At 60.1% G+C, this 26,928-nt stretch overlaps 2 protein-coding genes across 3 annotated transcripts in view; one reads left to right on the top strand and one right to left on the bottom strand.

Moving 5' to 3' along the window:
• Window positions 1–5,519: 5,519 nt before the first annotated feature.
• On the bottom strand, window positions 5,520–12,638 carry BLVRB (biliverdin reductase B). The gene is made up of 5 exons (XM_053267213.1): window positions 12,398–12,638; window positions 8,176–8,337; window positions 7,994–8,083; window positions 7,060–7,191; window positions 5,520–6,389 (listed from the first exon to the last, which is right to left on the bottom strand). Exons 1-5 carry the CDS (start codon window positions 12,492–12,494, stop codon window positions 6,226–6,228), a joined length of 645 nt encoding a protein of 214 aa, XP_053123188.1. The 5' UTR covers window positions 12,495–12,638; the 3' UTR covers window positions 5,520–6,225.
• Window positions 12,639–13,914: 1,276 nt separating this feature from the next.
• The window catches only part of SPTBN4 (spectrin beta, non-erythrocytic 4), a 51,840-nt gene continuing 38,826 nt past the window's right edge, over window positions 13,915–26,928 (top strand). Inside the window, exons 1-9 of one of the 2 annotated variants that reach the window (XM_053267209.1) lie at window positions 13,915–14,147; window positions 17,874–18,137; window positions 20,296–20,447; window positions 20,783–20,956; window positions 21,753–21,844; window positions 22,268–22,348; window positions 22,938–23,053; window positions 25,291–25,403; window positions 26,235–26,422. In XM_053267209.1, coding sequence (XP_053123184.1) covers window positions 17,957–18,137; window positions 20,296–20,447; window positions 20,783–20,956; window positions 21,753–21,844; window positions 22,268–22,348; window positions 22,938–23,053; window positions 25,291–25,403; window positions 26,235–26,422 — 1,097 coding nt within the window. In that variant the 5' untranslated portion in view covers window positions 13,915–14,147; window positions 17,874–17,956. The remainder of the gene's footprint in view (window positions 14,148–17,873; window positions 18,138–20,295; window positions 20,448–20,782; window positions 20,957–21,752; window positions 21,845–22,267; window positions 22,349–22,937; window positions 23,054–25,290; window positions 25,404–26,234; window positions 26,423–26,928) is intronic. The other variant, XM_053267210.1, reaches the window with a different exon arrangement.

Here is a 26,928-nt window from a genome sequence, read left to right on the forward strand (position 1 = left end):
GGCCACAAGCGCTGCCCTCTCAGTGGCTCGCCTGCCCATCACTTGCGCCCACGGTGCCCTCGAACTCCGAAGTGTCGATGTCCGAGAATGGATCGTCTACGGGCAGGCTGCCAAGATAGCTGGACCTCAAGCTCTCCAAGCTCCCGAGCAAGGAATTGCAGAGGAGCTCCTCCCCAGAGAGGACTTCCCAAGGGAAAGCCTCCTGCTCTGGGGCTGCGTGTGCAGCTGGCATGGCTGAGCTTTCCAGCCCTCCAGCCCCCGGCTGTGGACCCTCCCCATGGAGGAGCTGTCCTTCGGTGGACAGACGTGCCTCTGGAAGCAGGTCAGGGAAGCCACCTTCGCCGGCCACCTTCGCCACCCTCTGGCAGGGGGTGGAGACAACCAGGGGTGTGCAGGGGCCTTTCCCCGCCTGCGGCGCAGCCTTCCCGTTGCCTGCTGCGCTTGGAGGACACGCCACGCCTCCTGGGGCACTGCTGCCTGGGAGGGGAGCCCAGCTGGCCGGTGGGCTCTGGGTGTCTTGGCAAAGGGCTGCGCTCTGGGGCAGGGATGGAGAGACGGACCCACCACTCCCTTGGCTGGAAGGCTGGCTGCCATGTCGTCCGAGGCGCCAGATGATGTTCTTGATCAGCACATGCTGGCGTAAGTTCTCACCACTCAGCACATCCCACGTGGCGAATTTGTTCAGAGACTTGCACAGCAGGGCACAACGCTTGTGATCCTGGAGGAAAGGGTTTGCACCCTGAGCAGAGCAGGGGTCCCGTTCCAAATCCTTGCGCTTCACACCGGAAGCCATGGGTCTCTAGGTCAGTGCTATGGAGGCGCAGGGTGGGGGGAACAGAAGAGAAGACAGATCAGGATGGTGCTGGCACCAGGAAGGGGGCAGCGGGGGGTGGGGCTGGCAGCCTGGAGTGCAGCTATTTATACGCGGCTTGGGGAACCACTGCAGGATGGAGAGGCAGGGACCTTTTCAACCATCCTTTGTTCTCATCCAGATGCACCCTCACTTTTTAGGAGCAACTATAGAACAGGAAGTCCCAGAGGTCAATCTGGGCTGCAGACGACCCCTTGAAAGAGCCCACCCCCTACCCTGACCCCCACCCCACTGAGTGGGCAGCAAAGTTCTCACACTCCCCCTTCCTTGTTCAGGTTATCACGCTCCATTCCTCACACGGGGGGGGGGCAGGCAAGCCGCTGGCATTAGCGAAGCGTGCAAAGCCAAAACAGCCCTGCGCAGAAGGAAGGGCCCCTTCCTGCCCTTCAACGCGTCTGTCGTTGGTTCTGCTCAGGGATAGAACACCGAGCCACACTTCCTCTGAAGTACCGCCGGCGCTGCTCTCGTCCACTACTTGAGGGGAGGGGCCCGGGGAGCGGGTTGCGGCAGAGGAGCAGCTCACCCCGGCTCGGGCACTCCCCCTCGCCCCCACCCTGGGCAGCAGCTCACAGGACCCTCGAGGGCCTCACAGGGCCTCGCCGGCCCTCCCATTTCCCGGCTCTCCCCCACTCCCTGCCTTCGAAATGTGCAGCCAGGACCAAGGAACGCGAGCTTTCAGCAGCCCCATAATTCCACTTGGGGGGCACTGGGGTTTCCCAGAGCGAGGGGTTGTGTAGTGCACATAGGGTGCCAACCACCTCCATACCCACAAGCCCGTGGGGTACGGGGTTTTGTGTTTCTGAGGTGTTCATTGTAGATTCTCTGGTAGCATATGAGATTTTCAGTGGAAAACAAGAATCCACTCTCATATGCTACCAGAGAATCTACACTCAGAACACCACAGAAACAGCAGAGCCCAGCACCCCATGGGTCAGCAACCCTTCCCCTGGCCAATGTGGGGTCAGTAAAGAGTGGCAAGAAGCAAAAGAGCCATTGGGGAACAAGGAGGGAATTGCCAGCAGGTCAGCCCATGATTTAGGTCACCCATCAGAAGGCTGGAAGGGCGGGAAATTCAAAGAGAGGTCAAACACAAAATGGAGACGGACTCAGAGATCACCACAAAATGGAGGTCCGAAACAACAAAACGTTTTGTAGCCGAAACAGAGACATTTCGCTCCGCACGCAAAACTTTTGGATCTGGAAAATGGGTGTTTTGTTTTGTCTACAAAACACCCCAAATGGGCTGTTTTGGGTCCAAAACATTTAGTGTCCGAAACGTTTCGCACATCCCTAGAGGCGAGTCTCCGGCCGCGGGGCTCGACGGTGGCCCGTCCAGGAGCCTGCAGCAGCAGCAGCCGGGAGCGAGCGGGCTCCTTCCTGCCAGAGAAGTGCACTTCGGGCAGGCACCGCGCACGGAAGCGGGACTGGCCCGCGTTGCCCAGGGGCACCGTCCTGCCCGGCCCGCAAGCCCCCGCAGCTTGTACCGTCCATGCCGCGGGGAGGAGGCAGAAGCGCAACCCGCAGCGCCAAGCGCCTCGGTCCCCCTGCTGCCCGCGGCCTGCCTCCGACTCCCCGCCGCCCTCGGGGACTCCTCGCCACCCTCCCGCCAGGCGAGCGGCCTTCGGACGGGCAGGGCGGCGCTCGCTGCCCCATCGGGGGACTTCGCCGGCCGTGCGCGCGGGGCTGCGCACCTAGGTGGGGCTGGAGCGAGGAGGGAGAGCGACCCCACGGCGGCTGGGGAGAAGCGAGCGAGCCGCGCCGCCTCCCCTGCCCAGCCGGAGGGAAGCGAGCCCCGGCGGCGGCGGAGCAGGAAGGGGCTCCGGCTCTTTCGGGTCGACACTTGGTCGGGTCCGGAGCGGCACCCGGAGGTCCTCGTCCAGCCGCACGTGGGGTGGGGGCAGCCAGCCAGCCCGAGAGCTCCGAGCCCTCCCGGCCCCTCCAACGCTGCTCTTCCCGAAGCTTCCCCTCCGCTTGCGCTCCCGGCGAGCGGCTTCCTTCCCCGGTCAGGGGCTGTAATGAGCTGAGCTGAGCTGAGCTCTCCCGGCCGGCGGCCCCTTCCCTGACCCCGAGGAACGGGCTGCCACCGGGAGCTTCCCACGGAGCCACTCCCTCCCCCGTGGGACGTCGTCGTCCCTGGGCTGGGCTGGGCAGGGCAGGGCAGGGCGACTGACCCAACCACCTACCTACCTGGGTGGCTGCTCAGCGGGGCCGCAGCGCTCCCTTCTGCCTCCAGGGGTGGCGAGCTCCGCCGTAAAGAAACTGGCCCGGCGACCGCCAGCAGCACATACCTGGTCAAGTAGCGCGGGGCTTCTCGGCCACTGGCGGGCCCTCGTCCTTAGCCGGCCCTACCTGCAAGTGCTCAGGTATAACGCGGTGGGCGGGCTCTCCGCTCTCCCTGCTCTGACTGGCGGATTAGTTTCAAGGCGCTGCCCTGCCTGGCCTTTCGAGGGCGCCAGACAGAGCTCCCCCTTCCGGCACAGCCGGGACTCCTGGGTTCCCTGGAGTGGAGGGTTTGGGGGCTAAGGAGTGGGGAGGTCAGTCACACGGCTCGGGCTGCAACCCAGAAACACAGGTGGCTATAGGAACTCAAATCTGCACTTTGACCACACACGCATCTAGTAGCAAGGAGTTCCCAGGGATTAATGCTAGGACCGACTTAAAATGGCAATGTTCAGCGGAGGGTGAAGTCATTAAAAACAAAACCACCATCACCAAAGGTGCTACTTTTAAAATATAATCATTAAGTAACCACAGTCGACCCCACCCCTTCCTATCTAGGACTGACCAATGGCTTTCTCATGACACCTTCCCCGGGTGTCATAGGTTGCACTAAACTCTGGGAGTGCTTGTGGTTGGCTCTCCGTCTCACTGATCTATGCCTTCCCTGGTCTGAGAGAAGAAAGACTTTGAAAAGTCCAAGGAGGCTCAAAGCCCCCCCCCCTCCTCTCTCTGGTGGGATGTATTGGATGTATTGTTTACACAGTTGTGGAAGGGCAATGTTGTGCAAGCCTCAGGACTGCACAGAATTGTGTGATGGTGTGGCCATGTATACAATAGCCTGTTGTGCAACTCAGTGGATGCAATTTTTGCACTTGTGCAACTGCACAAATGCTATGTTCTTCCAAGTGCAGAACATTGCACAATATGGGAGCTACTGTATTGTGCCAATAAGGTCCCTACAAATAGGGAAAGAATTCTTGACTCTGGGTTATTTTCTAACTGATTAGTGTTACTGCCTTAAATGAAAAAGGTTGAGCTATTTTTTTTTTCAAATACTAACCCATGCTTTGACCCCCCCTCCATGTGTGGGGCCCGGGGCAATTGCCCCCTCACCTCCACCCCCCACCGCAAAGGCCCTGTGGGCATCCAAGCAGCAGTGAAGAAACAGATGCACTGTGTACTTCCAGAAAGGCAAAAGAGTTGCCCTTGAATCGTCTGTGACAAAAACTTGTCCTTTTAATTTCAATGGGACTCCTTTGAGTAACTTTCCTCATTACATCAGCCTTTAAAAAATAAATTCTGGAATGTGTTGCCATGGCTGTTGCTGCCACGGGATGTGGCGATGACCACAGGCTTAAGTAGCTTTCAAAGGGAATTTGACAAATCCACAGAGGAGAAGTCGTGGTCAAGGGAGAGCTGGTCTGGTGGTAGCAGGCATGGCTTCTCCCCTTAGCTCAGCAGGGTCTGCCCTGGCTGCATTTGAATGGGAGACTCCATGTGTGAGCACTGCAAGATCTTCCCCTCAGGGGATGGAGCTGCTCCGGGAAGAGCAGAAGGTCCCAGGTCCCCTCCCTGGTGGCATCTCCAAGAGAGGGCTGAGAGAGACTCTTGCCTGCAACCTTGGAGAAGCTGCTGCCAATCAGTGTAGACAAGACTGAGCGAGAAGGACCGAGGGTCTGACTCAGTCTGTGGCAACCTCCCTATGGAAGGGCTCTGTCCGTGGTAGCTGCTCTGCTTTCCAAAGCCGTTCTCTAGGAGTCCCAGAGGCTAGGGGGCTGCCACAGGGGCAGGGGGAGCCTCCCTGCATGGGGTTTCCTGGAGGCTACTGGGGGCAAGGGGTATGCTGGGCCGGGCCTGCCAGACTATGGCTCATCCAGCGGGGCTCCTCTTGTGTTCTTGAGGGAGGGGGGCAGGCCCCACAAGCTCCTCTGGGGCTTCAGCCCTGCCCAGGATCCTTTGCAGTGTTGGAAAGGATGCTGGGAAGGAGACAAGCTCTCAGCTCCTGCAAGGCAGCCATTGGGGCTAGCTCTGGTTTCGGATACAAACCATCACCTGTACTCCATGGGGCTGGTAGCCCACACGGGGTACATCTGAAGACACCCCAGGAAGCCTCAGAGGTTCTGACTTCCTCTCCTCTAGCTGGTAGCAAGCAAGGGCCTTCCCTGCCACAACAGCCCAGCTGGCAAAGACTACACAGCACTCCATCAGCTGAGGATGGTCAAGAAATCCAGACAACTCCTCACTGGTGACACTGGAATCAGGAGTACTACTAAATAGACTGCAAGGGGTCTTTTTAAAAACCCAACTGAACTCTGTCGTTAATACGCAATCTTTCAAGTGACACAGAACTTTTCAGCAGGTAATACAGAAAGAGACCTTTCAGCCTTCTAGAGAGCTGCAAGGTTACACATGAACACTGGGGCAAATCTGCTTGACCATTTCCATTTAATCCAAAACTTTTGGAACACTGCATTGGCAAGTAATCTTAGTATATTTATTTTATACATTTAGTAGTCACTTTCTGCTAAGCTTTGGAAGCAAATTGCAAAAAAATATTACTTTCTGCTCCAAGAAGTTTAATTTAATTTAATTTATTTCTCTATCCCTCTTTTTAATGCAATCAATTTTCAACTTTAGGCAAATTAGTTCTGATTAGTTCTGTATCATTCTGAAGCTTACAAATGCCTGCTGTTCCAAGCAAGCAACGCTCCCTTCACAGCCCCCCCCCAAGGTAGTTTGCTGAGTACGCAAGTACCCTAACCCCCTCCCCACCAAATGCAACAACCTTGTCCCACCCCCCTTGAGGAAGGAGCCCAGGGGTAAGCTGCAGCTCAGAATTCCCATGTGAGTGCATGCGTCTGTGCACGCATGCGCACACACAGTAGGCGTGCGACATGCTCAGCTGCTTTTTCAACATTCAGAAGCATCTGCTGACATGCAAGAGCAGTCACAAGACTACCTGACCCAGAGGGGAGCAGGATGAGCGCTCGCCCGCCCCCCCGCCCCCCCCGCCTCCAGGCTCCAGTGAATGGGAAAAGGCACTCGGCAGCATCCAAGGCAGCGTGGGGGTGGGCGAGCAGCATCCGTGGGGCGGGGGGGGGGGCGGACGGCGAAGGGCGGGGCTGCTGGCAGCGTCACTCTTTGGGGTAATGCCTGGAGAGGTAGACGTTTTTCCCGTCATACTCAGAGGTGGTCAGGCACTTGAGGAAGAAGTGCCCGAGGTCGTGCTTGGAGATGACCCGGGAGCCACTGGACGTGTCCACAGTCACCGTGTAGTCACCTGTGAGGGGCTGATCACCTGCAGGGAGTGGAGGGGAAAGAAGGTGAGCCCAGGCTAGGCGGCAGGCCCTGTCCGCCCTGGGAGGCAGTGTGGAGGGGGGAGGCCTCCCCAGAGAGGGAGTTTTGGGAGGGACCAAGAGGAGGCCCAGGGCGGAGGGCGGGGTGTTTGGAGCCGGCTGCAGCCAGAGCAAACTTCCGGGCCAGCTCACCAGCCACCTCTCCACGGCCAAGCGCAAAAGCCCCCCCCCCGCATTTTAAGGAGGGAAGAATGAAGTCAGCTCTCTTGTGCCTGGAAAGAGGTTCACACTGGCACGTCCGGCATTAACTCTGGGGCCAGACAGGAGCAGCAATGCAGCCCTTGACATGCAGGGGCTGAAACAAGCTAGCGGGTGTCGAGGATCCAAAGCTTTCCCCCCCACCCCCACTCTGCAGAGCCACGGCTGCTCCTAAGTCTCTCTCCCACCCCTCCCGAGAGCTGTGCTGCCTGCAGGTTGGCCATTCATCAGGCATGGCAAATCGCCAGCCTGCAGGCAGTGTGGGAGAGAGGAGCCCCCTGAGCTGCTGCCTCCTTGGGTGCGCCACCGCTCGATAGGACAGGCCACCCTCCATGTCCTTGCCCCAAGAAGTGGTGGTGGCCGTGCCCAGGGAGGGACCCGGCCACACCTGTGGCCACCGAGCTGTGAGCACACCTGCAATGTGGGGGGGCATGACGTAGACGCAGTCGAGCCCCGACTCCTTCAGGATCTGCTGCATCCGGATGTGGTCCTCCGTCACCGGCCGCAGCTTGGCAGGAACCTTTTCCAGATCCCACATCAGGAAGGCTGCAAGCACAGGCCCCGCCGGAGGTCAGGAAGAGACCCAGCTGACGATGCTCCCCCCCACCCCACTGCAGCTGACTGCTGGGCCCTTCCTTTCTCCCAGGGCTGGGGGGCCAGGGAGGGCCAGGGTGGCACACATCAAGGGGAAGAAGGCGTGTGCCTCCTTGGGGGGAAATCCGATCTGAGCACATGGCCACTCTTGGGCTTATCCACCCGAGAGGAATGAGGACAGGAGGGGAGAGCTGGTCTGGTGGAAGCAGCAAGCCTGACTGGCCCCCTGAGCTCAGCAGGGGCCGCCCTGGTTGCATAGGAAGGGGAGACTAGAAGTGTGAGCAGCACTGGAAGAGATTCCCCCCCTCAGGGCAGCATCTCCAACGAGATCGGGCTGGAGAGAGACTCCTGCCTGCAACCTGGGAGAAGCCGCTGCCAGTCTGGGAAGACAATACTGAGCGAGATGGACCAAGGGTCTGACTCAGTCTATGGCAGCTGCCTATGCTCCTATGACAAGGAACCAAGGAATGAGGAAATGACTGGAAGGCAGAGAATTCTTTTCGGCATCAAGGTCTTCACACATGCAGTGCATTCCTTTGGGTCTTGATTCTTACGCCAGCCTCCCCCAGCCATCAGACCCCCCTCCCTGCCGGCCCTCCTTGGGTCTGGCTGAAGCTCGCTGTCTGCGGAGGCCCTCTTGTGCATAAGCAAAGCAGGGAGATGTGTCGGCCACTTGGCCCTCCTGCGGGGCTCCTCTCCCTCCTCCACTACCTACAAAGCCATCCCACCGAAAGGCAGGCCCGGAGGAGCTGACCTGACAGGCAGACCACCACTTTGCGGAGGCCGTGGCCCTTCATGGCGGTCACAATGTTCCGGGTGCCCTCGGACATCATGGTGGTGGGACCTGGTGGGAGGGAGGGAGGGAGAAGTCAGGGGGGCTGCTGAGGGGGGTGGGTGGGGTGGGGTGGGGTGGGGGGGAGAGGCAGCGGTGCGTACTGAGGTCGTTGCGGGTGCCCAAGATGACGATCACGGCATCCTGTCCCTCCACGGCCCCATCGACATCCTCGGGGTTCAGCACGTCTCCCACCACCACACGCGCCGGCCGGAGCCCCGCAGGGAGCCGCCTGGGATCCCGCACCAGCACCGTCACCTGGTAACCTGGGAAGAGAGGAGGCCGTTGAGTGGGACGCAGAGGCCCCGAGGGGCTCTGGCTCGAGGGCGGGGTGCGGGGAGGGCTCCGGGCCTCCTGAGCCAATGTGGCACACACACACTCCCCGGCAGGCAGGCAGGCAGGCAGTGCTCAGAGAAGGGCTGCAGCTCAGACAAGCCTGCAGATCCACGGGGGGGGGGGTGGGGGGGTGAAGAAAGAGGCTCTCCGGCCTCTGCTCTCTTCTTTGCACCAGTCTTCAGAGGCCTCCCCCACGTCTCACCGCCTTCCTCCTCCGTGTCTGGCAAGGAGGCAGGCTCAGCAGCTCCTGAAGCGCCTGGGAAGGGAGGATCTTGGCCACTGGCTTCTTTGACCTTCCCCACCTCTATGGCATCCTTTTGGAGGCTGGGGGTGACCCACAGCTCCGCAATTCCTTTGGTCCCCCACCCTGATCTCATGGCTCCTCGACCTCCTGGCTGCTGCTTTCTTGCTTCCAAAGTATTTCGAGCATTTCTTTCTTAGTCCATTATATCTTCTTTCTTTCCTTCTTTCTCTCTATCAATCACATTTCTTTACCACCTAATATATGCATCCCTAGGTGGTATACATAAGTTAAAATACAACAAATATAAAAACAGGATAAAATGATTAAAACAATATTAAAAGCTTAAGAAAATAGGTGCATCTTAAGGATTTTTTTTTTTTTTAAACAGTTGGAGAAACTCTGGTTTTAACCTGGAGTGCATTCCAGACCCAGGGAGCAGCCACAGAGAAGGTCCAGTTCCGAGCAGCCACCAAACAAGCCGGTGGTAGCCGTAACTGGACCTCTCCAGATGATCTTAAAGGCGGGATGGTTCCTGCATTTTTGGCATCACGCTCCTCCAGTTCCTTTGTGGCTCACAGCTCATACATCTAAGGAGGACAATTGAGGGGAAAATATGACAGCTCTCTTCTTGGTGTGTCCTAAGTGTGTGTGTCCTTTGGGTTTCCTTCATGCTTCACTTTCCAAAGGAAGCTCTTTCACCTCTTGCTGATTCCTTGTCTTTAAAGTCTAACCAGAAGCAATCTGGGAGAATCTCCTGGATTCTCCCAGCTCTCCCATGGCCCACTTTTCATCGCTATGTAAGCCTATTAAGGCTGCCTGCATATCTTCTCCAGGCAATGCATTCGGTTCAAATATTTCTTTAAAATGTGTACATTCTCCCCACTGACACCCTTCTCCTCTCATATTCCAACGACACGCCCTCAGCTGCAAGTATTCAGAAGACGATAAAGCACTTCTTGGAATCGTTAGGGAGGAATTGGCCCGCCCAGCTCTCTTCCAGTCCTCTTCCTCATGAGAAGTTTCTTCTTTTCAAGTCAAAGGGAGGAGTGTGCTGGACTTCCTAGCCCATTCCCCACTGACATGGGTGGTGAATTGGGTAGCCCTCTGGCCGCTGCTTCCAAGCACCCCAACAACCTAGTTTTAAACCCAGCCGAGCCTCTCCTTGCATCGGTGCCATGACGGACTGTTCCAAAGGACAATCATCATGTCTACATTTTGGAAAGAGGCCCAGTGTGGTGGGCCAATCCTGCAGCCTGCCGGACAAGGCAAAAGAACAAAAAGGGCATCAGCAGGTGCCAGGGCCCTTGCACCTGGGTGACCTTCCAAGCGGTCCCGGTGAACCAGTGCCGCAGAACATGCAGGAGGGGGCACGGGTGCAAGCACTCAGGCACGTGCCAGGCTGTGGGCGCAGCCGGGCAACATGCCAGGCAAGCTGCAAGGGGAAGAGGACCGGGCGAGGGCTGGCCCATGGAGCGCAATCCCATCTGTGTGGCAGCACCAGGGACTCCCACCACCTGACTGCAGGTTTCTCCTCTCTGGCTGCGGCAACCTCCAGGATCTGCCTGAGGATTTTCTGCAAGCGTCTCAGGTTTATGTTGCCTGATCAAGTCAAAACAGGATCTTTCCACCTGAATGCCTTTCAGATTGTCCAATACAGTGTGACGTGAAGAGGGAGAACTTCTCTGGCACTCCCCCAGTCTCTGATGGGACACGGATGAATTAAGAGCCCTTTGCCGCTGACGACTAGAGAGAGCAAGGCGGGCAGGGTGCGTAGTGAGCTGGCCCCTTGCCTGGCTGAAGGACGTGGGGCTAAACCAGGGGTGCGCCTGGCCCAAGGAGGCTGGCTTACTGTCCAGCTCCGCCCTCCAAGCTTGTGACTAGGAAGCCCGGGCCTTACACAGGGGCAGAGGAAGCTGCCACAGACTGAGCCAGGCCCTTGCTCCATCCAGCTCAGGACTGTCTACACGGACTGGCAGCAGCCGCTCGCCAGGGCTGCAGGCTCAGGGGTCTCCTCTCCCAGCCCTTCCTGAAGAGGATGCTGCTGCCAAGGAGGGAACAGCGACCCACTGAGCTGCGGCCGCGTGAAGTAATGCGAGAGAGAGCACCTCGGGACACATGCAGAGGACCCTCCCCACTGAGAACCCACAGCCTGCCCGACCTCTTCACCAAGGCTCGCTACTGAAGCCACGCACCACAGGCTGCTTGCTTGGCCAGGCTGGGTGGATCCCCTCCGGCGCTGCCAGCAACGGTGCCCTCCCCAGCCCCCGCCTTGGCTGCCCCCCCTCATGCTGCCTCCCCCTCTTTATCTTGCAGCTCATGCGGCCGGGTTGCATGCAGAAGTGGGCTGATTACGCCCTCTCTGGGGTGGCTGCTGCAGGGAACACAGCGGGGGCCTCTTATCACAAACATGCTGCTGCCGTGTGGAAGAGTGAGCGAGACCAGGAGGTGCAGTGGTTAGCGCTGCGTGTGGCCCTGGGTTCTCAAAAGGCCAGGTTCCAGTCCCTGCCAGGAAATTATTCTGCCAAAGCCTACCTCACAGGGTTGTTGCTGTGAGGACAGAGTTGTAGAGTGCTGGTGAACATAAGAAGAGGGCTGTTGGAGCAGGCCCAAGAAGGCCTCTCCAGCCCAGCTCCTGTTTCCCAGAGGGGCCCACCAGATGCCTCTGGGGAGCCCCACAGGCAAGAGGGGAGGGCAGGCCCGGCCCCCTGCAACTGCTTCTGATCGGTTTAAAGAAGCCTTTGTCCTTCCCCTTGACACTTCTAGCGATCTGCTCCTCAAACCCTCTTGTTGCACCCCTTATTGGGCGGGGGGGGGGGGTCTGGCACATTTCTCTGGCCAGAGTTTCTGTTCCTTCCTCTTCTCTTCCCTCGGGCAGGACTTCCAAGGTCTGAAGCAAGTCCTCGTCCCTTCGCGATAGCTCCCTTGCCCCGATTTCTCGGCCCCGCTGGCCTCTTCCGGAACTTGGTGCTCCCTTCGCTCCTCCTTGGCATTCCTTCCCACCGCTTCCAGCACTGTGCTTTGCAGTAAGCTCCCTGCTTCTTCCGGGGGGGGGACCTGACCCGCTTCCCGCTCCCTTCTCACCAGCCCCCTCAGCAGTTTCCTCTTCTGGAGTCCAGCGCGTGTGCGCTGGGCTTCCTTGGCACTGCTCTCCAGGCGCGCATCTGAGCGGCCCCGGACCTCACGAGGCTCGCTGTTCGGCGACTGCCGCCACCCGTCATGGAAACGAGGCTGGAAAGGGCCTCCCCCCTTACGCGTCGGGTTCTTCTGCCCAGCAGCAGCAGCAGCAGCAGCAGCGGGGAAGGGCGCCGTGGAAGAGGCTAGTCCGCCCCAGATGGAGGCAGGCTGGAGCCTGTTGCTGCCCGGGAGTGGAAGGGCCGCTCGTTCCCCGCGCCCCCGGCCCCGGCCAGTGTGCGCGGCTTGGCTCGGGCGCTCCAGCCCCGCGCGGCGTCTGTGCTGCAGCCGCTCAGCTCTCGGCTCTCCCTCTGCGGCGGGGGCGAGCAGAGCAGCTGCCCGGGCCGCGGCGGCTCGAGTCCCCAGCCCTGGCACGGCTATCTGGAGAGGGGCCTGGATCTGTGGACTCCTCTCGGCGCAACTCCTCCGAGGACAGGCTGGGCCGCGCAAGCCGTGCGGGACCCTGAGACCGAGCTCCTGCGCGCTCGCCGCCCGCCCGCCTCGCCTTCCCCGCGGTGGGCTCCCTGCACACGCCCCGCCCACCCCTCGACCCGTCGGGCCCGCCCGCCTCTCACCGGCCTCGATGGCCTGCGCCAGGGTGGCCAAGCCGGTCATGCCGGTGGCGCCGAAGATGGCGATCTTCTGGCAGGCGGGGGCGACGGGGGCTGCCATGCAGGCGGGCGGGTTCCCTCGGCCGTCAGACAGTCGGTCCTCTGTCTGCTGCGTCTCCGCCCGCGAGAGCCCTTCCGCCCGGAGCTCCGCCCGCGGAGGCAGGACTGGGGGCGGTGCGTGGCTCTGTGGAGCCCGCTGGCGGGCGGAGGGGGGAGCCTACCTGCCGAGAGAGTCCTGCCCACCTCAAGGGGGCTTGCTCCCGAGGAAGGAGGAGGAGTCGGTTGTGCGGATCGGGCCCTCAGGCAAGCCACGAGCTGGGTCGGAGAACTGGCGGAGCCGCCCCGCCGCGCCCCCTGCCAGCTCTTTTCCTGGCCCTGCTCCGGCGCCCCCGTCCCGCGCAGAGGGGAGGCCGAGGGGTTCTGCTAACGCTTGTGAGAACACAGCGGGTACAAAGGCTCCAAGGCCGCAGAGCCGCCCGGGGTGGTGGTCGTGGAAAGAGCCGGTCCTGGGCCCAAGTGGGCCAAGGTCCCGATTCCGCAGGAGGCCGGAAGGACTCCTGGGCGGAGCATCTGCCGCCTCGCAAACTGGAGGTCCCGGGTCGGTTCTTGGCATCTCCAGGAGCGGGACAGGGAGGGTCCGTCCCCGCCTGAGGAGGCCATGGAGAGCCGCTGCCAGTCAGAGTCACTGCACGGGGCTTGGCCAAGGGTCGGCTCCATCGAAGGCAACTTCTTGAGTTCAAGATTGCTTGAGAAAACGACTCCATGCCAGTTTTCATGTTGCACAGAATTCTTCATCAGCCATAGGTGTTCAGAGCAGCCACTACCGAAGCAGCCAAATACGAAGAATAACGACGGCTACCTTCCTGAAGGGGCTGAGGAAGAGTCCTGTGCGACCAAGTGGCCTGCCCTGGTAGGGCGGGGCGGGGTCCAGCTTACCTCCTGTAGTGCTTCTGTTCTTCCCCGGGAGTCCGGACAGGGCAGCAGCTGCTCTCTCTATGATCGATTAGTGGCGCCGCCGCCGCCACCGACTGATCGGGTCTTGCTGCAGCAGCAGCAGCAGCAGCGGCCGCCTCCTCCTCCCTTCTCTGCAAGGGTCGCCTCCCCACCAGGGAGCCTCTGCCTTCGAAAGGAGGCCGCTCAGAAGCCGGGGGCCCAGCTGGGTTGCGGGTGCCCAGAGAGGGGAGTGCTCCTCCAGGCCGGGGCGAGGACAAGGCCCAGGCCAGCCCCCTCTCCCCCGCCCCACCACCGGCCGCAGTGCGTCCTTCCTCCTGGGCACAGCCGCCCGCGCAGCCCTGCAGGCAGGCGCGGCGGGGCTTGCAGTTCCGCAGCTCCCGCCCTCGGGCGAGCGGGCAAGGGGAGCCCCGCCAGCCCTGCCGCCGCCCCAGGCTTCGGCGGCGCCTTCCTGGAAAGCGCTCCTGGCGGCGCCGCGGGGGGCGGGGGGCTCCCCTGCACGGCCTGGCCGCGCGGGGTGGGAGGGAGCGGGGAGCGCCGGGATTGGCTGCCAGGCCCGGGCCGTGCTGATGATGCTGGCAGGCAGGGCTGGGCTGCGCCGGGCATCACCAGCCCCAGCCCCAGCCCTGCCTCCCCGGCCGAGGGATGCTGCCGCTGCTGCCGCCGCCGCCGCCGCCGCCGCCGCCTCCTCAAGCCGCCCTGGCCTCTGAGCTGGGGGCACCCAGACCGGCAACGGCGGCGGAGGCTCCTCCCGGCGGGAGCGGTGAGTCCTCCTCGGCACTGGCTGCAGGTGGCGGGCGAGGGGTCTGAGGGGGCCGCGCTGCCCGCTGTTTGCCGCCAAGGGCGCGAAAGGGACCCCCCCGCGCGCCGCCGCCGCCGCGGCCGCCGCGCGCGCAGTACTCAGGGGTGTGGGGCTGGCCGGCCCAGAGAAGGCGCCGAGCAGGGAGCGGCTGGCTGGGCCAGGCCTAGGCGAGGCCCTCCCGGGTGGGTCTGGCTCCCAAGGGGGCGCCGCCAGGCCAGGCCTGCAGCCGCCGGACTGCCCCGCGGAGAGCCGCTGCCCGCCGAGCCTGGGCTCTGCCCGGAGCCTGCCACATGCGCCCCCCCCCCCCCGCCCGTCGCAAAGCTTGGCGAAGGGAGGCGCGGGCCCGGGGAGGGAGCTGCTGCGCGTGTCCGCGGACGGGAAAGGTCAGCCGAGGTCTCCGTCCTGCCCGGCCCGGCGGGGGCTGCTCCCTCCGCTGCCCCCGTTGCCCGCAGCCCCGCTGGATGAGGGCGCCGTCCGTGTGACGGCAGCAGCACCTGCAAGCTCCCGGCGCCCCTAAAGGCGCTGCCGGCGGCGGGGCCGGGCCATGCCCCAAGCCGGAGGTGGCCAGAAGGCAGAAGCCACCCGGCGGCCTTGCCCAGCTGGAGCCCCCCCGGCCCCCCCCCCGCGCACACACACTTGCTGTCCTGAGCGGGGCTGGCTTTCCTGCCGTTCAGGGCTGCCCTTGGCCTTTGTGGGGCCCAAGGCAAGAATAATTGGGGTGTCTGTGAGGAACCCGAGTCTCCCCAGCCCCTCCGGAGGCTCTGTTGCTGTGCTGCAGTGCAGGGCTCCCTACAGATGGGGCCCTGGACACCTGCCCCCCTCCTGCTCTGGGACAGGCCTGATGCCAGCCATGGCTAGTGACTTGCCTGTCTCATCCGCACATGCCTCCACTACTGTCTGGCGGGCCAGACCATGGGGGCCCCAATCCATCTGGACATTCTCTTGCACAAGCCTCATGGCCATGCATGGGGCCCCTGCTGCAGTGCCCTTGTGTGGCTCCCACCCATTTCCATGAGGTCTGTACCAGAGAACTTCCCAGTGGATTGGGCCCCAGCATGAGGACCAGATGTGTCAATTTTGCTGCTCCAGCATTTAAAGTGCTGAGCTTTGCCATCTGAAAATTGCAGCATTTGGAAGGTGGATTTCTGTGTCACTGGTCAGCGATGAATCTGAGATACTTGCACATATGCTAAGTTATTTGTGTGAAGACCTCTGTGCATCGCTGCAGTCAAACTGCCGAGGTGAATGGAGGAGCAGTTGATCCCAGACCAGGGGTGCCTGACAGGAGGGCTGGCCCCTTTACGCAGAGACACTTGCAGGGGGCTGGGATAGGGCAGTGGGGAAGTGGGGGGCGGGTGAGTCCTGGGCCCAGATCCGTCCGCAGCCAGAAGTTTCCGTGGAAGCCTCAGACATGATCAAGGTTTGCAAAACGGTGCATGGTGCAGAGAGCACGGGTGGCAGAAAGACATCCTCCTCCCTCTCTTGCCATACCAGCCCCGGGGAACTGGTTGCCGGGGAATGTCGGGCTGACCAAAGGGAGTCCTCCTTTGTCACTCGGCAGGCAGTTCACCTCTGCCACAGGATGTGGTGATGGCTCCACAAATCCAAGTCGGACAGACTGACACCCCCCCCCCTCATCCGGGCTCTCGGGGACCGTGGGCTGCTCTGTGCCTGCTAAGCCTCAGTGGTGCTGCAGCTCCAGGGTTGCCATTCAAGCCCCAGGTTCCTTGGGGAGGAGTTGGGGGGGAGGTAGGCAGCTGCATGCCAGCCCTCCCGCTGGTGCCATGGGGTGAGGAGGAGCCCAAACCGAGCCGTGCAAAACGCCGCCCACACTCATGGCCGCACCGCCAAGGCACAGGTGGCCTGAAGCGGAGACGGGGAGGTGTCGGCGGGGGGTCTCCCTGGCCCCAGCTGGCTCCTGTCCTCTCCTTGTGCTTTGCCTGCAGGAGCCCAGTCCCGAGAACCAGGGAGAATCGGGGAGGAGGTGGCCCCTGCGTGTCTGGCAATGGACACGCTGCCCCCCAGCAAAGGTGCCTGGAGCACCCGGGGGTGGAATACGATGCGAGGGTCCCATTGCCTCCCTTCAAGCCAGTCCGTTTGCCCCACACCAAACATGTGCTCCTCAGCCAAAGGCTGCAGGCAAGGCATTGCCTCTCCTGCTGCCCCACAAGTCCGCTGGCCTTTGCCCCACACTGCACCAGGGAGGCACCATCAGCTGCTATTGCCTCCACTGGGAATGGGGGGGCGCGCTCTGGCTTCCTGCACCAGCTCTGGGGTTTTCCTGCTGGAACCAAGTGGGTCACTCCCTTTGCAGCCCTGTTGGGTGCCAAGGAAAGGGGATGTGTGGACACAGGCCATGGGCTTCTTCTGAGCATCTTTGGAGTGATGCATATTGAGGCCCCCCCCCAACTTCTCATATATGGTGATAGGAGTTGAACTGTCAGTAACTGACCAGGAAGGAGATCTTGGGGTTGTGGTGGACAGCTCAGAAAGTGTTGACTCCGTGCAGGGCAGCTGTGAAGAAGGCCAGTTCCATGCTAGGGATCATTGGGAAGGGGACTGGAAATAAAAATACTAAAATTATAATGCCTTTATATAAAACTATGGTGCGGCCACACTTGGAGTACTGCATAGAGTTCTGGTCACCATACCTCAGAAAGGACACTGTAGAACTGGGAAAGGTGCAGAAGAGGGCAACCAAGATGATCAGGGGCCTAGAGCACCTTCCTTAGGAGGCAAGGCTACAACACCTGGGGCTATTTAGCTTAGAAAAAAGATGAATGAGGGGAGAGAGGTCTATAAAATCATGCATGGTGTGGAGAAAGTTGACAGAGAATTTTTTCTCCCTCTTGCATAACACTAGAACTAGGGGCCATCCCATGAAACTGATGGCCCGGAAATTTAAGACCGACAAAAGGAAGTGCTGTTTCACACAATGCATAATTAACCTCTGGAATTATCTGCCACAGGATGTGGCAGTCACCAGCCTGGATAGCTTTGAGAGGAGTTTGGGAATATTCAAGGAGGAGAAGTCTATCAGCAGCTGCTAGTCGGAGGGCTATAGCCACCCCCAGCCTCGGAGGCAGGATGCCTCTGAATACCAGTGGCAGGGGAGGGGGCATGCCCTCCGCTCTTGCCTGTGGGCTTCCCAGCAGCAGCTGGTGGGCCACTGTGTGAAACAGGATGCTGGACTAGAGAGGCTTCCTTGGGCCTGATCCAGCAGGGCTCTTCTTATGGATGCATAGGTAGGGGCTGTGTCCTCCCCTCTTGCCTGTGGGCTTCCCAGAGGCATCTGGTGGGCCACTGTGGGAAACAGGAGGCTGATCCAGCAGGGCTGTTCTTATGTTGACAGGAAAGGGGTACAATTTTCTTCCTCTTGCATAACTCATCCAATGAAATGGACCAGCAAGGGATTTAGGACCGGCAGCAGAAAATACTTTGTTGTTGAAAAGCAGTGTATAAATATGCGCTGTATTTGTATTCTTTGCATAATGCACAGCTAACTTTGGGAATTCCCTCCCATGTAGTGGGAGCTGTAGTCCAAACGCCGGGGAGCCCTGTGCTGTAGGGAGCTCCAGGCGGGCTCCATAACATGCCAACTAGGTCTGCTTCGCAGCTTTCCTTGGAAAGGATGCCCTTGCGTGGATGTATCCATTTATATAGTGCTCTCTGCAATCTGAAACCTAGCAGGCAGACTTGGTCACCCCTTGCGGCTGCAGCAGCTCACGAAGAAGACCCCTCCAGCAGATCTGTGAAGGCTCCCAGAAAAGATGGCGAATGTCACACCAGCCAAGCTGGACAACATGGAGGCCCAGCAGCAGCAGCAGCAGCAGCAGCAGCAGCAGCACAACAACCCACGGTGGGAGACCGCTGAGCATCACCACCGGCCCTGGGACGAGACCACGGCTACTGCCAAGCTCTTTGAGTGCTCTCGGATCAAGGCTTTAGCTGGTAAGTCCAAGGTTCCTATGTACACGACTGCACAGTTCTGGCCTGCTTTCGCCCATGAGGAATTTCAGGGGAGATGCCAAATCACAGACTTGTGAGGAAGGTTCTGTTCAGGGGGCGGGATAGGGGGCGTCCTGCCAGGGCTTCACACTGGCTGCTCTAGTGCCGGCTGTACACCAGAACAAGGGATCTGGCAGGCCCGTTTCCCAAAGTGCTCTCGCAGATGCACTCAGCCCAAGTAAGAGGCAGAGGCACAGAGCAACAAGATCAGCATGGTCAGTCGGAAGGCAGATGTGATGTCTTTACAGCAGTGGGGCTGAGTTAGAAGCGCCCCACTGTGGTCTGTCTACACGGCCCTTTCCTCTCCAGAGTGCTGTGGATGCTTCCAGCTGGCCAACACTGTTGGTATCACAAAGCCTCTTCCACTCCCTTCTCCAGATGGGAGTTGCAACTATTCTTAAATTGCTTGTGGGGATAATCTATTACAGGGCTGTAGTAGCTGTAATTGAATGAATGGGTTCAAAGAACCCGGGCCCCGAGCTCCTGAGGGCTCCCCAGCTCCAGCCCTCCCTACTTTCTTCATTATCTCCCTCACTCTGAGGGGCCACCAGAGAGAGGGATAAACACGGGTCCCCTCTCTCCTAGCTATGCCCCTGATCTAGTATATATTTTGAAGAATTGGTTTGTTTGTGCAAAAGAGTCATACTTCACGATGACCTATAGATACCAAATTTTGCATACACAATCCTACCACTGAAATTAGCTGAATGCACTAATTTTTTTACAGTGGAATATGCTTGGTGAAAGTTTAAATAATTTTTTTGGTAGCAGAAATACTGAATATAATAATAGTTAAACTATATGTTATTAACAATAACAGTTAATTGTTCTCATCAGATTTTTAATGCTCAGTAATCAAATCAATAATTCACAGACAACAAGAAAAGCAGATGATCTTTCTCAGATTCAAATTACCATATATGATCATTGTACAATAAAATGAATAGCGTTTGAAGCTGAAATCGTACAAATTTCAAATTGTTCTTTTATTTCCCTTTTGCAAGCACATTAATAAAAAAAAATTACATAGATTTAATTTCTTGAACTTTTCTATCCGTGCATTCTTTGCAGCATGACTTTGCCCAGTCATGGATGGGCCTAGTTTGAAATAAGGCAATAGAATAAAGTTTCCGTGAATAAGGCTGTCATCCAAGCATGCTTACCAGGGAAGAGGTCCTGCTGCTCAGTGGGATCTACTTCTGTAGAGATTTGAAGACCTCGGAAAAAACCCAGAAAATTTCAGGGGAAATTGAGTTTTTATTTTTCCCCAAAAACCCACAACAAACACCTGGAAATGGGTTTTTTTGGGGGGTGGGGGACCAAGAAAAAAAGCCCTGAAATTTTCTTGGTTTTTTCCTGAGGCCTTCACATCTCTCCTTCTGTGTAGATGTGCCTAGGGTTGTGCTGGAATTATACCTGCAGGTTTTAAAAACATTTGGCTTGGTCCACACAATCATTCAAATATAGGTTTAACGTTGGTAACTGACATTAGCATGATTATGGGAACTTGCACCCAAGTGGGAATCTCAGATTCATATTGGGACACAAACCAATATTGGTAACCTTGGTGTGGATTCACACAATTACACAAGTGTTGGTTACCAACTTTGAACCTAGATTCAAATAGTTGTGTGAACCAGACCTTTGTTAAGCAGCAGGTGGTCTGCCTGAAGCTTTGGGAAGGGAGGACAAGATGGATGGCTGAATCAGCATTTGATTTGCTGGTATGCACACCTGTTATGTGAATCATGAAACCAGTTGGTCCCAACTGCTGCTGAGGGTTGCCCTGTGGGTTCTCTCTCTCCCTCTCTCTCAAAATACCTGACCTCAGTCTTCAACCTCAGATTAAGCAGAGGGGAGTCTACTGTGAGCCTCCAGCAGCAGCAGCAACAGATCTGGAATGCAGCAGAGGTGGCAACAGGCAAAGCAAATGCCATGATGCCACAATCTGATGATGCCACGAAGTTCCCCTGAAATAAACCGAATGTGGGTTTCAGGGTCAAAGGACTCCTGGGTCCTCTCTGGTGCTGCAGGAGGGGAGGGAGCTTGGACATGGAGGTGCTCCATGAGAGGCAGCCCCTAATAAGCTTGACCTCTCCAGATGAGCGAGATGCCGTACAGAAGAAGACCTTCACCAAATGGGTCAACTCCCACTTGGCCCAAGTCTCCTGTCGGATCAGCGATCTCTACACGGACCTGCGGGATGGATTCATGCTGACCAAGCTGCTGGAGGTGCTGTCAGGAGAGCAACTGGTAAGGGGGGGGGGCTGGCCGTGGAGTCTTCAGGGGGAGACGAGGCAGGAGGGAGGCACGCCTTCTCTCTCTGCGTGCTGCTGTGGCTGAAACCTGACCCGAAGCCCAGACCCCGGCTTACAGTCTGCTCAAGGGAAGGCATTCCGTGGATGGTCAGAGGCACTTCCGTCTTTCCTGCAACATCACCGGTCCCAGGACAGGTTCTGGGATTGCAGGGGAGCCTGTGAGGCGAGAAGCATTTTGGAGGTGGGGAGTGGGTGGGGCGGGGGGCTGGGGTTGGAGGTGGCCTCTCCCCTGGCTTGGCCCCACGGGCGCTTCTGCTGTCTCCCTGGAAGCCCAAGCCCACCCGTGGGCGGATGAGGATCCACTCCCTGGAGAACGTGGACAAGGCCCTGCAGTTCCTGAAGGAGCAGCGGGTCCACCTGGAGAACGTGGGCTCCCATGACATTGTCGACGGCAACCACCGGCTCACACTGGGCCTCATCTGGACCATCATCCTGAGATTCCAGGTAGGCCACGCATGGAAGACTGCAGGGAGGTCTGACGGGGAGGCAGGCCGCTGTGTGGCTTGGGAGCGGCAGTGAGGGCCCCAGCGATGGAGGGGGCGGGCTCCAAAGGAGGCTTGGCGCCCCCTCTGCCTCCAGGAGCCTCCCCCAGCTCAGCCTGCTCGGGGCAGCTGGGCCTCCCCACAGCCTCCCACCTCCCGTGGCACCAGGAGGCGGCTGGCCGGCAGAAGCGGCTTGTCCTTAGGAGCCAGCGGGGCACCCGAGGAGGCGCAGCTGCCTCTGCTTCCCAGCAGCAGCTCAGATGGCTCCTCTCTCTTCCACGCTGCCTGCAGGCTGGCCATTCATCAGGTGGAGCTGCACGGTTAAATGCACAGCTCTGCCTGTCGAAGGCCAGCCTGCAGCCTGCACAGCTCTCGGGGAAGGTGGGAAAAGAGAGAGAGGAGCCCCTGAGCTGCTGCTGGGAAGCAGAGGCAGCTGCGCCTCCTTGGGCAGCCCCCCGGCCCGTTAGGGACAAGCCACCCCTGCCAGCTGGGCAGAAAGAGGCACTGAGCCAGCCTCACGGAGGGTGAGGACATGCAGCCAGAGCTGGGGCATGCCACGGGGGTGTGTGTCGGGGGGCGGGCAGCTGTGAGCCTCCGTGTGTCTGGGCCACCCCACTCGAGGGCAGAGACGGGAAGGGGTCGCCAACTGGAAGCTGCTCTACAGAAGGCGGTTCTGGCAAGAGGCACCCGGGACGGGGCAGGGGGAGGGGCGTGGCTCCTTGCCCCTCACCCCCCACCCCCACCCGGCTCCCGCCCAGATCCAGGTGATCAAGATTGAAACGGAGGACAACAGGGAGACGCGCTCCGCCAAGGATGCTCTGCTGCTCTGGTGCCAGATGAAGACAGCAGGGTGAGCACAAGAGGGCAGGTGGGGACATGGCTTCCTGTGGGATCTGGCGCAAGAATGCTCTGCCCTGGAGCCCCTTGCTCTATTGTCCGTCTCCATGGGCGCAACACCTCCCCTTTCTCGGCGCGATGCCGCACCCGATCTAGACCCCAGCCTGGTCATCGCAGACTCCAGAGAGGGAAGGGCTGCCAGTGGATTCCAGGAAGTCCCCTGGTCCTCTGGCACAGCAAGGCAGATGCAGACTGCTTCCTGCCCTGCCGGTCCTCTCGCTGACCCACCCCGGGTCCAGAGCTGGACGCCGCAGTGCCTAGAGCATCGTTCAGGGGCTGGCCAGGAACGCCACGGCCGTCTCCTTGCAAGGGCTCCTCGGGTGGTCTTCTTCTTCCCCGTGTTTCCTGACTCCCTTTCTTCTCACTGTCTCCTCAGGTACCCGGAGGTTAATATCCAGAACTTCACCACCAGCTGGAGAGATGGGCTGGCCTTCAACGCCCTTATCCACAAGCACAGGTGCCCCGGGCTCAGGCTCTCTGCAGGCTGAACTCACACGCCGGGGAGGGGGCGGCCTCAGCTGCCGAGTTGGGGGCTGGAAGTGGAGCGCCACCGTCTGGGCAGGCTCCATGACGAAGGTGGTGCCTCATCTAGGGGACCGGGGAGCAGCGGCACTCGGGCAAAGACACCCGTGGAGGCATCAGCGTCAGCAGGCAAGGTTTCCTGTGCCGTGAATAGCCTGTGCACACACACACACACACACACACACACTGCAACCTGCAACCAGTAGTGGCTCATCTGAACGAGCTGGGGGGGGCACCCAAGGAGGCAGTTCGGGTGGCCCCTCTCCCCGCCGACCCCGCCAGAGAGCCGTGCTGCCTGCAGGCTGGCCATTCGTCAGGTAGAGCTGCTTGGTTAACTGAGCCGCTCTACCTGACACATGGCCAGAGAGGAGAGCTGCCAGGCTGCCGCCAGGAAGCAGAGGCCGCTGCGCCTCCTTGGGCTCCCCCCACCCCGCGACTCGTGAGGACGAACCAAAGCCAAGAGGAGGCGTGGAGGAGGGAAGAGCCCCACCTTCCTCAGACGTGTCGTTTTATTCCCCCTCCAGGCCAGATATCATCGACTTCAGGAAGCTCACCAAATCCAATGCCACCTTCAACCTCCAGCAGGCCTTCAATACCGCTGAGCAGCAGCTGGGCCTGGCCAAACTGCTCGACCCAGAAGGTAGCCCCCCAGACTGACCCACTGAGCACTGCTTTGCACACAGAAGGCCCTGGAGCCGCTCCCTGGCAGCATCTCCCGCTGGGAGGATTTTGGACAGGAGGTGCTGGGAACTCCTGCTGCCGGTCAGCGCAGACCAGACTGGCCCAGAAGGGTCTGACTCCACCCAAGGCCTCTTCCTCGGGCCCGAGTGGGTTGATCAATCCTGCGCAAAGCTGTGTGGCCGAGAAGCCGTCCTGGGCCCAGGACCGCCTGGCGCAGGCCGGGCCTCGCTAGAGATCTGCGCAAAAAGCAGAAGTTTGCAGCACAGCCGAGCCCGCAACGAGGCAACTGAGCAGGGATGCCAAGAGCCCAGGGCACCCAAGCCGGTCACGCTGATGCCACGGAGATGGCCGTGGGCTCCGTCCAGGTGTTGCAGCAGGCGGGAAGTGGCGGAGCTGGACCCCGGAGTCCTGGGCCTGGCAGGCCAGCCCCCGCTTCCTCCTCTGCCAGGTGGGCCACTTGGTGCCCGTCTGTGCCCTGCCAGCCTCTCCTCTGACCCTGGGGTCTCACGGGCCGCCATCGGATCATTCTGGCCGGGCCTTCCCTTCGGTTTGTGTCCCGCCTTGCTGTCCTTCCAGCTCCCAGACACTCCCGCCTCTGCCTTGCACAACTCTCACCGGGGCGCTTTCCAGACTAGGCCCCGCAACGGGTCACGGCACCTCTCGGAAGTGGGCTTCCACACCTCCTGTGTCGTGACACCGCAGTCCCGACGAAAGCACCCGGTTGCCGCTCATACGTCGGCTGCCTTGTTTCGGATTTAATTGCTGCGACCTAGTGCTACGACGTCATTGATCTTACGTAAAAAAGGGTCTTGTTTTTCCGGGTAGTTAGTTTTCGCACGACTGCTGCCCCTTCAGGTGTTACGTTTTGTAAGTGATTTGCCTGAACGGACCATTTTGCCGCCTTTGAGCGGCTAGTCTGGGAAGCGCCCAGGAGAGGCAAAGAGGTGGCGGCGGAAGCAGCAGCCGCCGCCGCCGCCTCCCATCACGGCTGGCACCCTCCTTGGGCCAGGACCCGCCAGCTGCCTCCGGGAAGCCCCCAGCCGGGAATGAGGACAGGAGCTCTGCCCTCCCTGCCTCCCCACTTCCTGAGGCCCCCTCTGGAGACCGTTCTGCACCACACAAAATGACGGGGGCTCCTTGGGCCCCAAGTGTCCATGGCACCAGCAAGTGGGTGTTCCAGCTCCCCCTCGCTTCGATTCAGACCCATTTCTGCACCCTCCTCTCTGGTGACTTCACTACCAGCTGCATCGCTCCACCCCCACCACCCCCGTCTCCGTTATCAAGTGTGTTTTTCAGTTTCCTGGCAGAATGGCCGGAGCCCTCAATGGGAGGGGTGACTGGATCACATCCGCCATCACCCCTCCCCAAAGTGTAGCCACCGGATGTGGAAGCCTCCATGTTCGGACCTGTGTGTGTGAGAGAGAGAGACTGAAGCCCCCCCCCCCAAGGGAAGTCTAAGCACGTGGTGCATGCCGCTGCTTCTCTGCTCCTGCCCCCCCCCCTCTTGGGGCCAAACCAGCCAGGACATCCAGGCTCCCTGGCTGGAATGCCCAGCAGCTGAGGAAGGCCGGGCATTTGGACACAGTTTGGGGGGGGAGGCAGAAGGACGGCCCCCTTTCCCTGTGATGTGACCACAGCCCAAACTTGCTCCCTGCTGTGAAGCTGCTCTTGGCCCCAGAGGGGGAAACCTGCAGCCACAAAATGCTGCCCACAATTCAGTGGTGCAGCCCCTGCTTAGCAAGCGGAAGGCACCAGGTTCAAGCCCTGACAGCACCTCCAGTTCAAGGGGCCCAGGCAGGCTGGGAAAGACCCCCCCCCACCCTCTGCCCAGGAAGCTCTTGTCAGGCAGACCCCTCCCCCAGGGCTGGCAGGGTGTGGGGCCCGGGGCAAATCAGCCAGTGTGGGGCCCCCTTTCAGTTAATTCCAATGGGGGGTTAAAAGATCGGGGCCCAGGGCGGTCGCCCTGCCTGCCCTGCCCTAAGTACAGACCGACCCACCACCGCCATCACCGCCTTCTGCAGCTAGACAGACAGCTGCTCTTGGCCAGCTGCAGACGGCTGCTTCGTGTGTTCAGGCAGAGCCCTCCAGCGGGAGGTGAGGTCCCAGTGGAAGCCCTGGGTGGCAGCTCCTGATGCGGGGGCCCTGGCAAGCTACCCTGCCCACCCCCTGCCTCACACCCTCTCCTTCCCTTGGCAGATGTTAACATGGAGAACCCCGACGAAAAGTCCATCATCACGTACGTCGTCTCCTTCTACCATTACTTCTCGAAGATGAAGGCCCTGGCCGTGGAGGGGAAGCGGATCGGGAAGGCGAGTCTGCGATGGGAGGAGGGCAGGGAGAGGCGAGGGAGGCTGCCGCTGCAGGCCTGCCGAGGCAGTTGGGGGCCCCGGGCTCTCCTCTGCCGAGGCCCCTGGACCAGCTTGAGTTCCAGCCCAGCACCACTAGGGTGGTATCCTGCTCCGCTGTCATGGGGGAGGGGGTCCCTGGCTGCAGAGCGGGTGGCCGCACTCTTAGGTACGACTGACACAGGAAGTCTGCAGGCAGGGCTGGCGTGGGGTGGGCGGGGGGAGGCTTTCCTTTTCCAGTCCATCCTGTGCACCTTGAAGGGCTCCAGGGTCTCTGAGAGGCACCGCTGAGGCTCTCCAGAGCTGCAGGGCAGGGCTGGAAAACCCTAAGAGCAGGAGGGACTCCTGCAGCCTGGAGCAACAGCCGCAGTGCGAGGACCATCTTGTTGATGTGTGGTTTCATTTCTCTATGTCAACCGCCTTGAGAACTTTGGTTGAAGGGTGGGATATAAATATTCGCAGTAGACCTGGGAGCTCGTCCTGATTTGGCAGCAGCAGCAGCAGCAGATGCCTCCTGGAAGCTCACCAGCAGGGCAGGAAGGCAGGTGCCTTCCCCTGCCGCTTGCCTCCCAGCAACTGCTCTTTGCAGGTAGACTGCCTCTGAACATGGAGGTTCCACCCAGCCAGGAGCCCTTGACAGACCGCTCCTCCTCCTCCTCCTCCTCCTCCATCATCAAATCCCTTCTGAGCTTGTTCCCATCACTCCACTCTGCTGGCAGATCTTCCCACTGGAAGTGTCTGCAGGGCTTCAGGCAGACTGGTCTGTGGTGGGCTCATCGTGTCCTCCGCCTGCAGGTGCTGGATCAGATCCTGGAGATTGAGAAGATCATCGAGCGTTACGAGTCTCTTGCAAGCGAGTTGCTGGAGTGGATCGAGCTCACCATCGGCATCATCAGCAACCAGAAGTTTGCCAACTCCCTGGCTGGCGTCCAGCAGCAGCTGCAGGCCTTCACTGCCTTCTGTACCCTGGAGAAGCCGGTCAAGTGAGTAGCTGCAGGGGCGGTGAGGGCCCCGAGGGGCAGCCGGAAGGGCCTGGGGGGCTGGCGGGGGAGGGGCTGCCTGGGCAGCAGCAGCAGAAGGCGGGCTGGCCATGGGCAAGGCACCCCCCACCACACACAGACAGACACCCCCCTTCTAGCAGTGTGAGGTCGACCTGGAGAGGGAAAGGGCTGAGCTGGAGACCTCCTGCTCAGGGGCGCGCCGGCTGCTTCCACTTCCTCTCACACCCAGAGGGAGGGTGTCGCTTGCCTGCCCCACACGGACCTCCCACGGGGGCTTCCAGCCACCCAGGGGCTACAGGCAGCCCAGACAGCCAGGGCCTGCCCACCGCCCGCACCCTGGCTGGGCCCAACGTCCCGGGCTGCCAAGGGGGGGGGGTCGGCTGGCCTTCCTGCTCCTCCGTGGGGCCCTGGCTTGTGATGGGCACAGGGGGAGGCCGGCCGGCCGGCAGGAGGACCAGCTGAGCCCCCTGCCTCTGCCTCTGGCTTGC

The sequence above is a fragment of the Hemicordylus capensis genome, chromosome 7, assembly GCF_027244095.1.
Source record: "Hemicordylus capensis ecotype Gifberg chromosome 7, rHemCap1.1.pri, whole genome shotgun sequence".
Classification (NCBI taxonomy): domain Eukaryota; kingdom Metazoa; phylum Chordata; class Lepidosauria; order Squamata; family Cordylidae; genus Hemicordylus; species Hemicordylus capensis.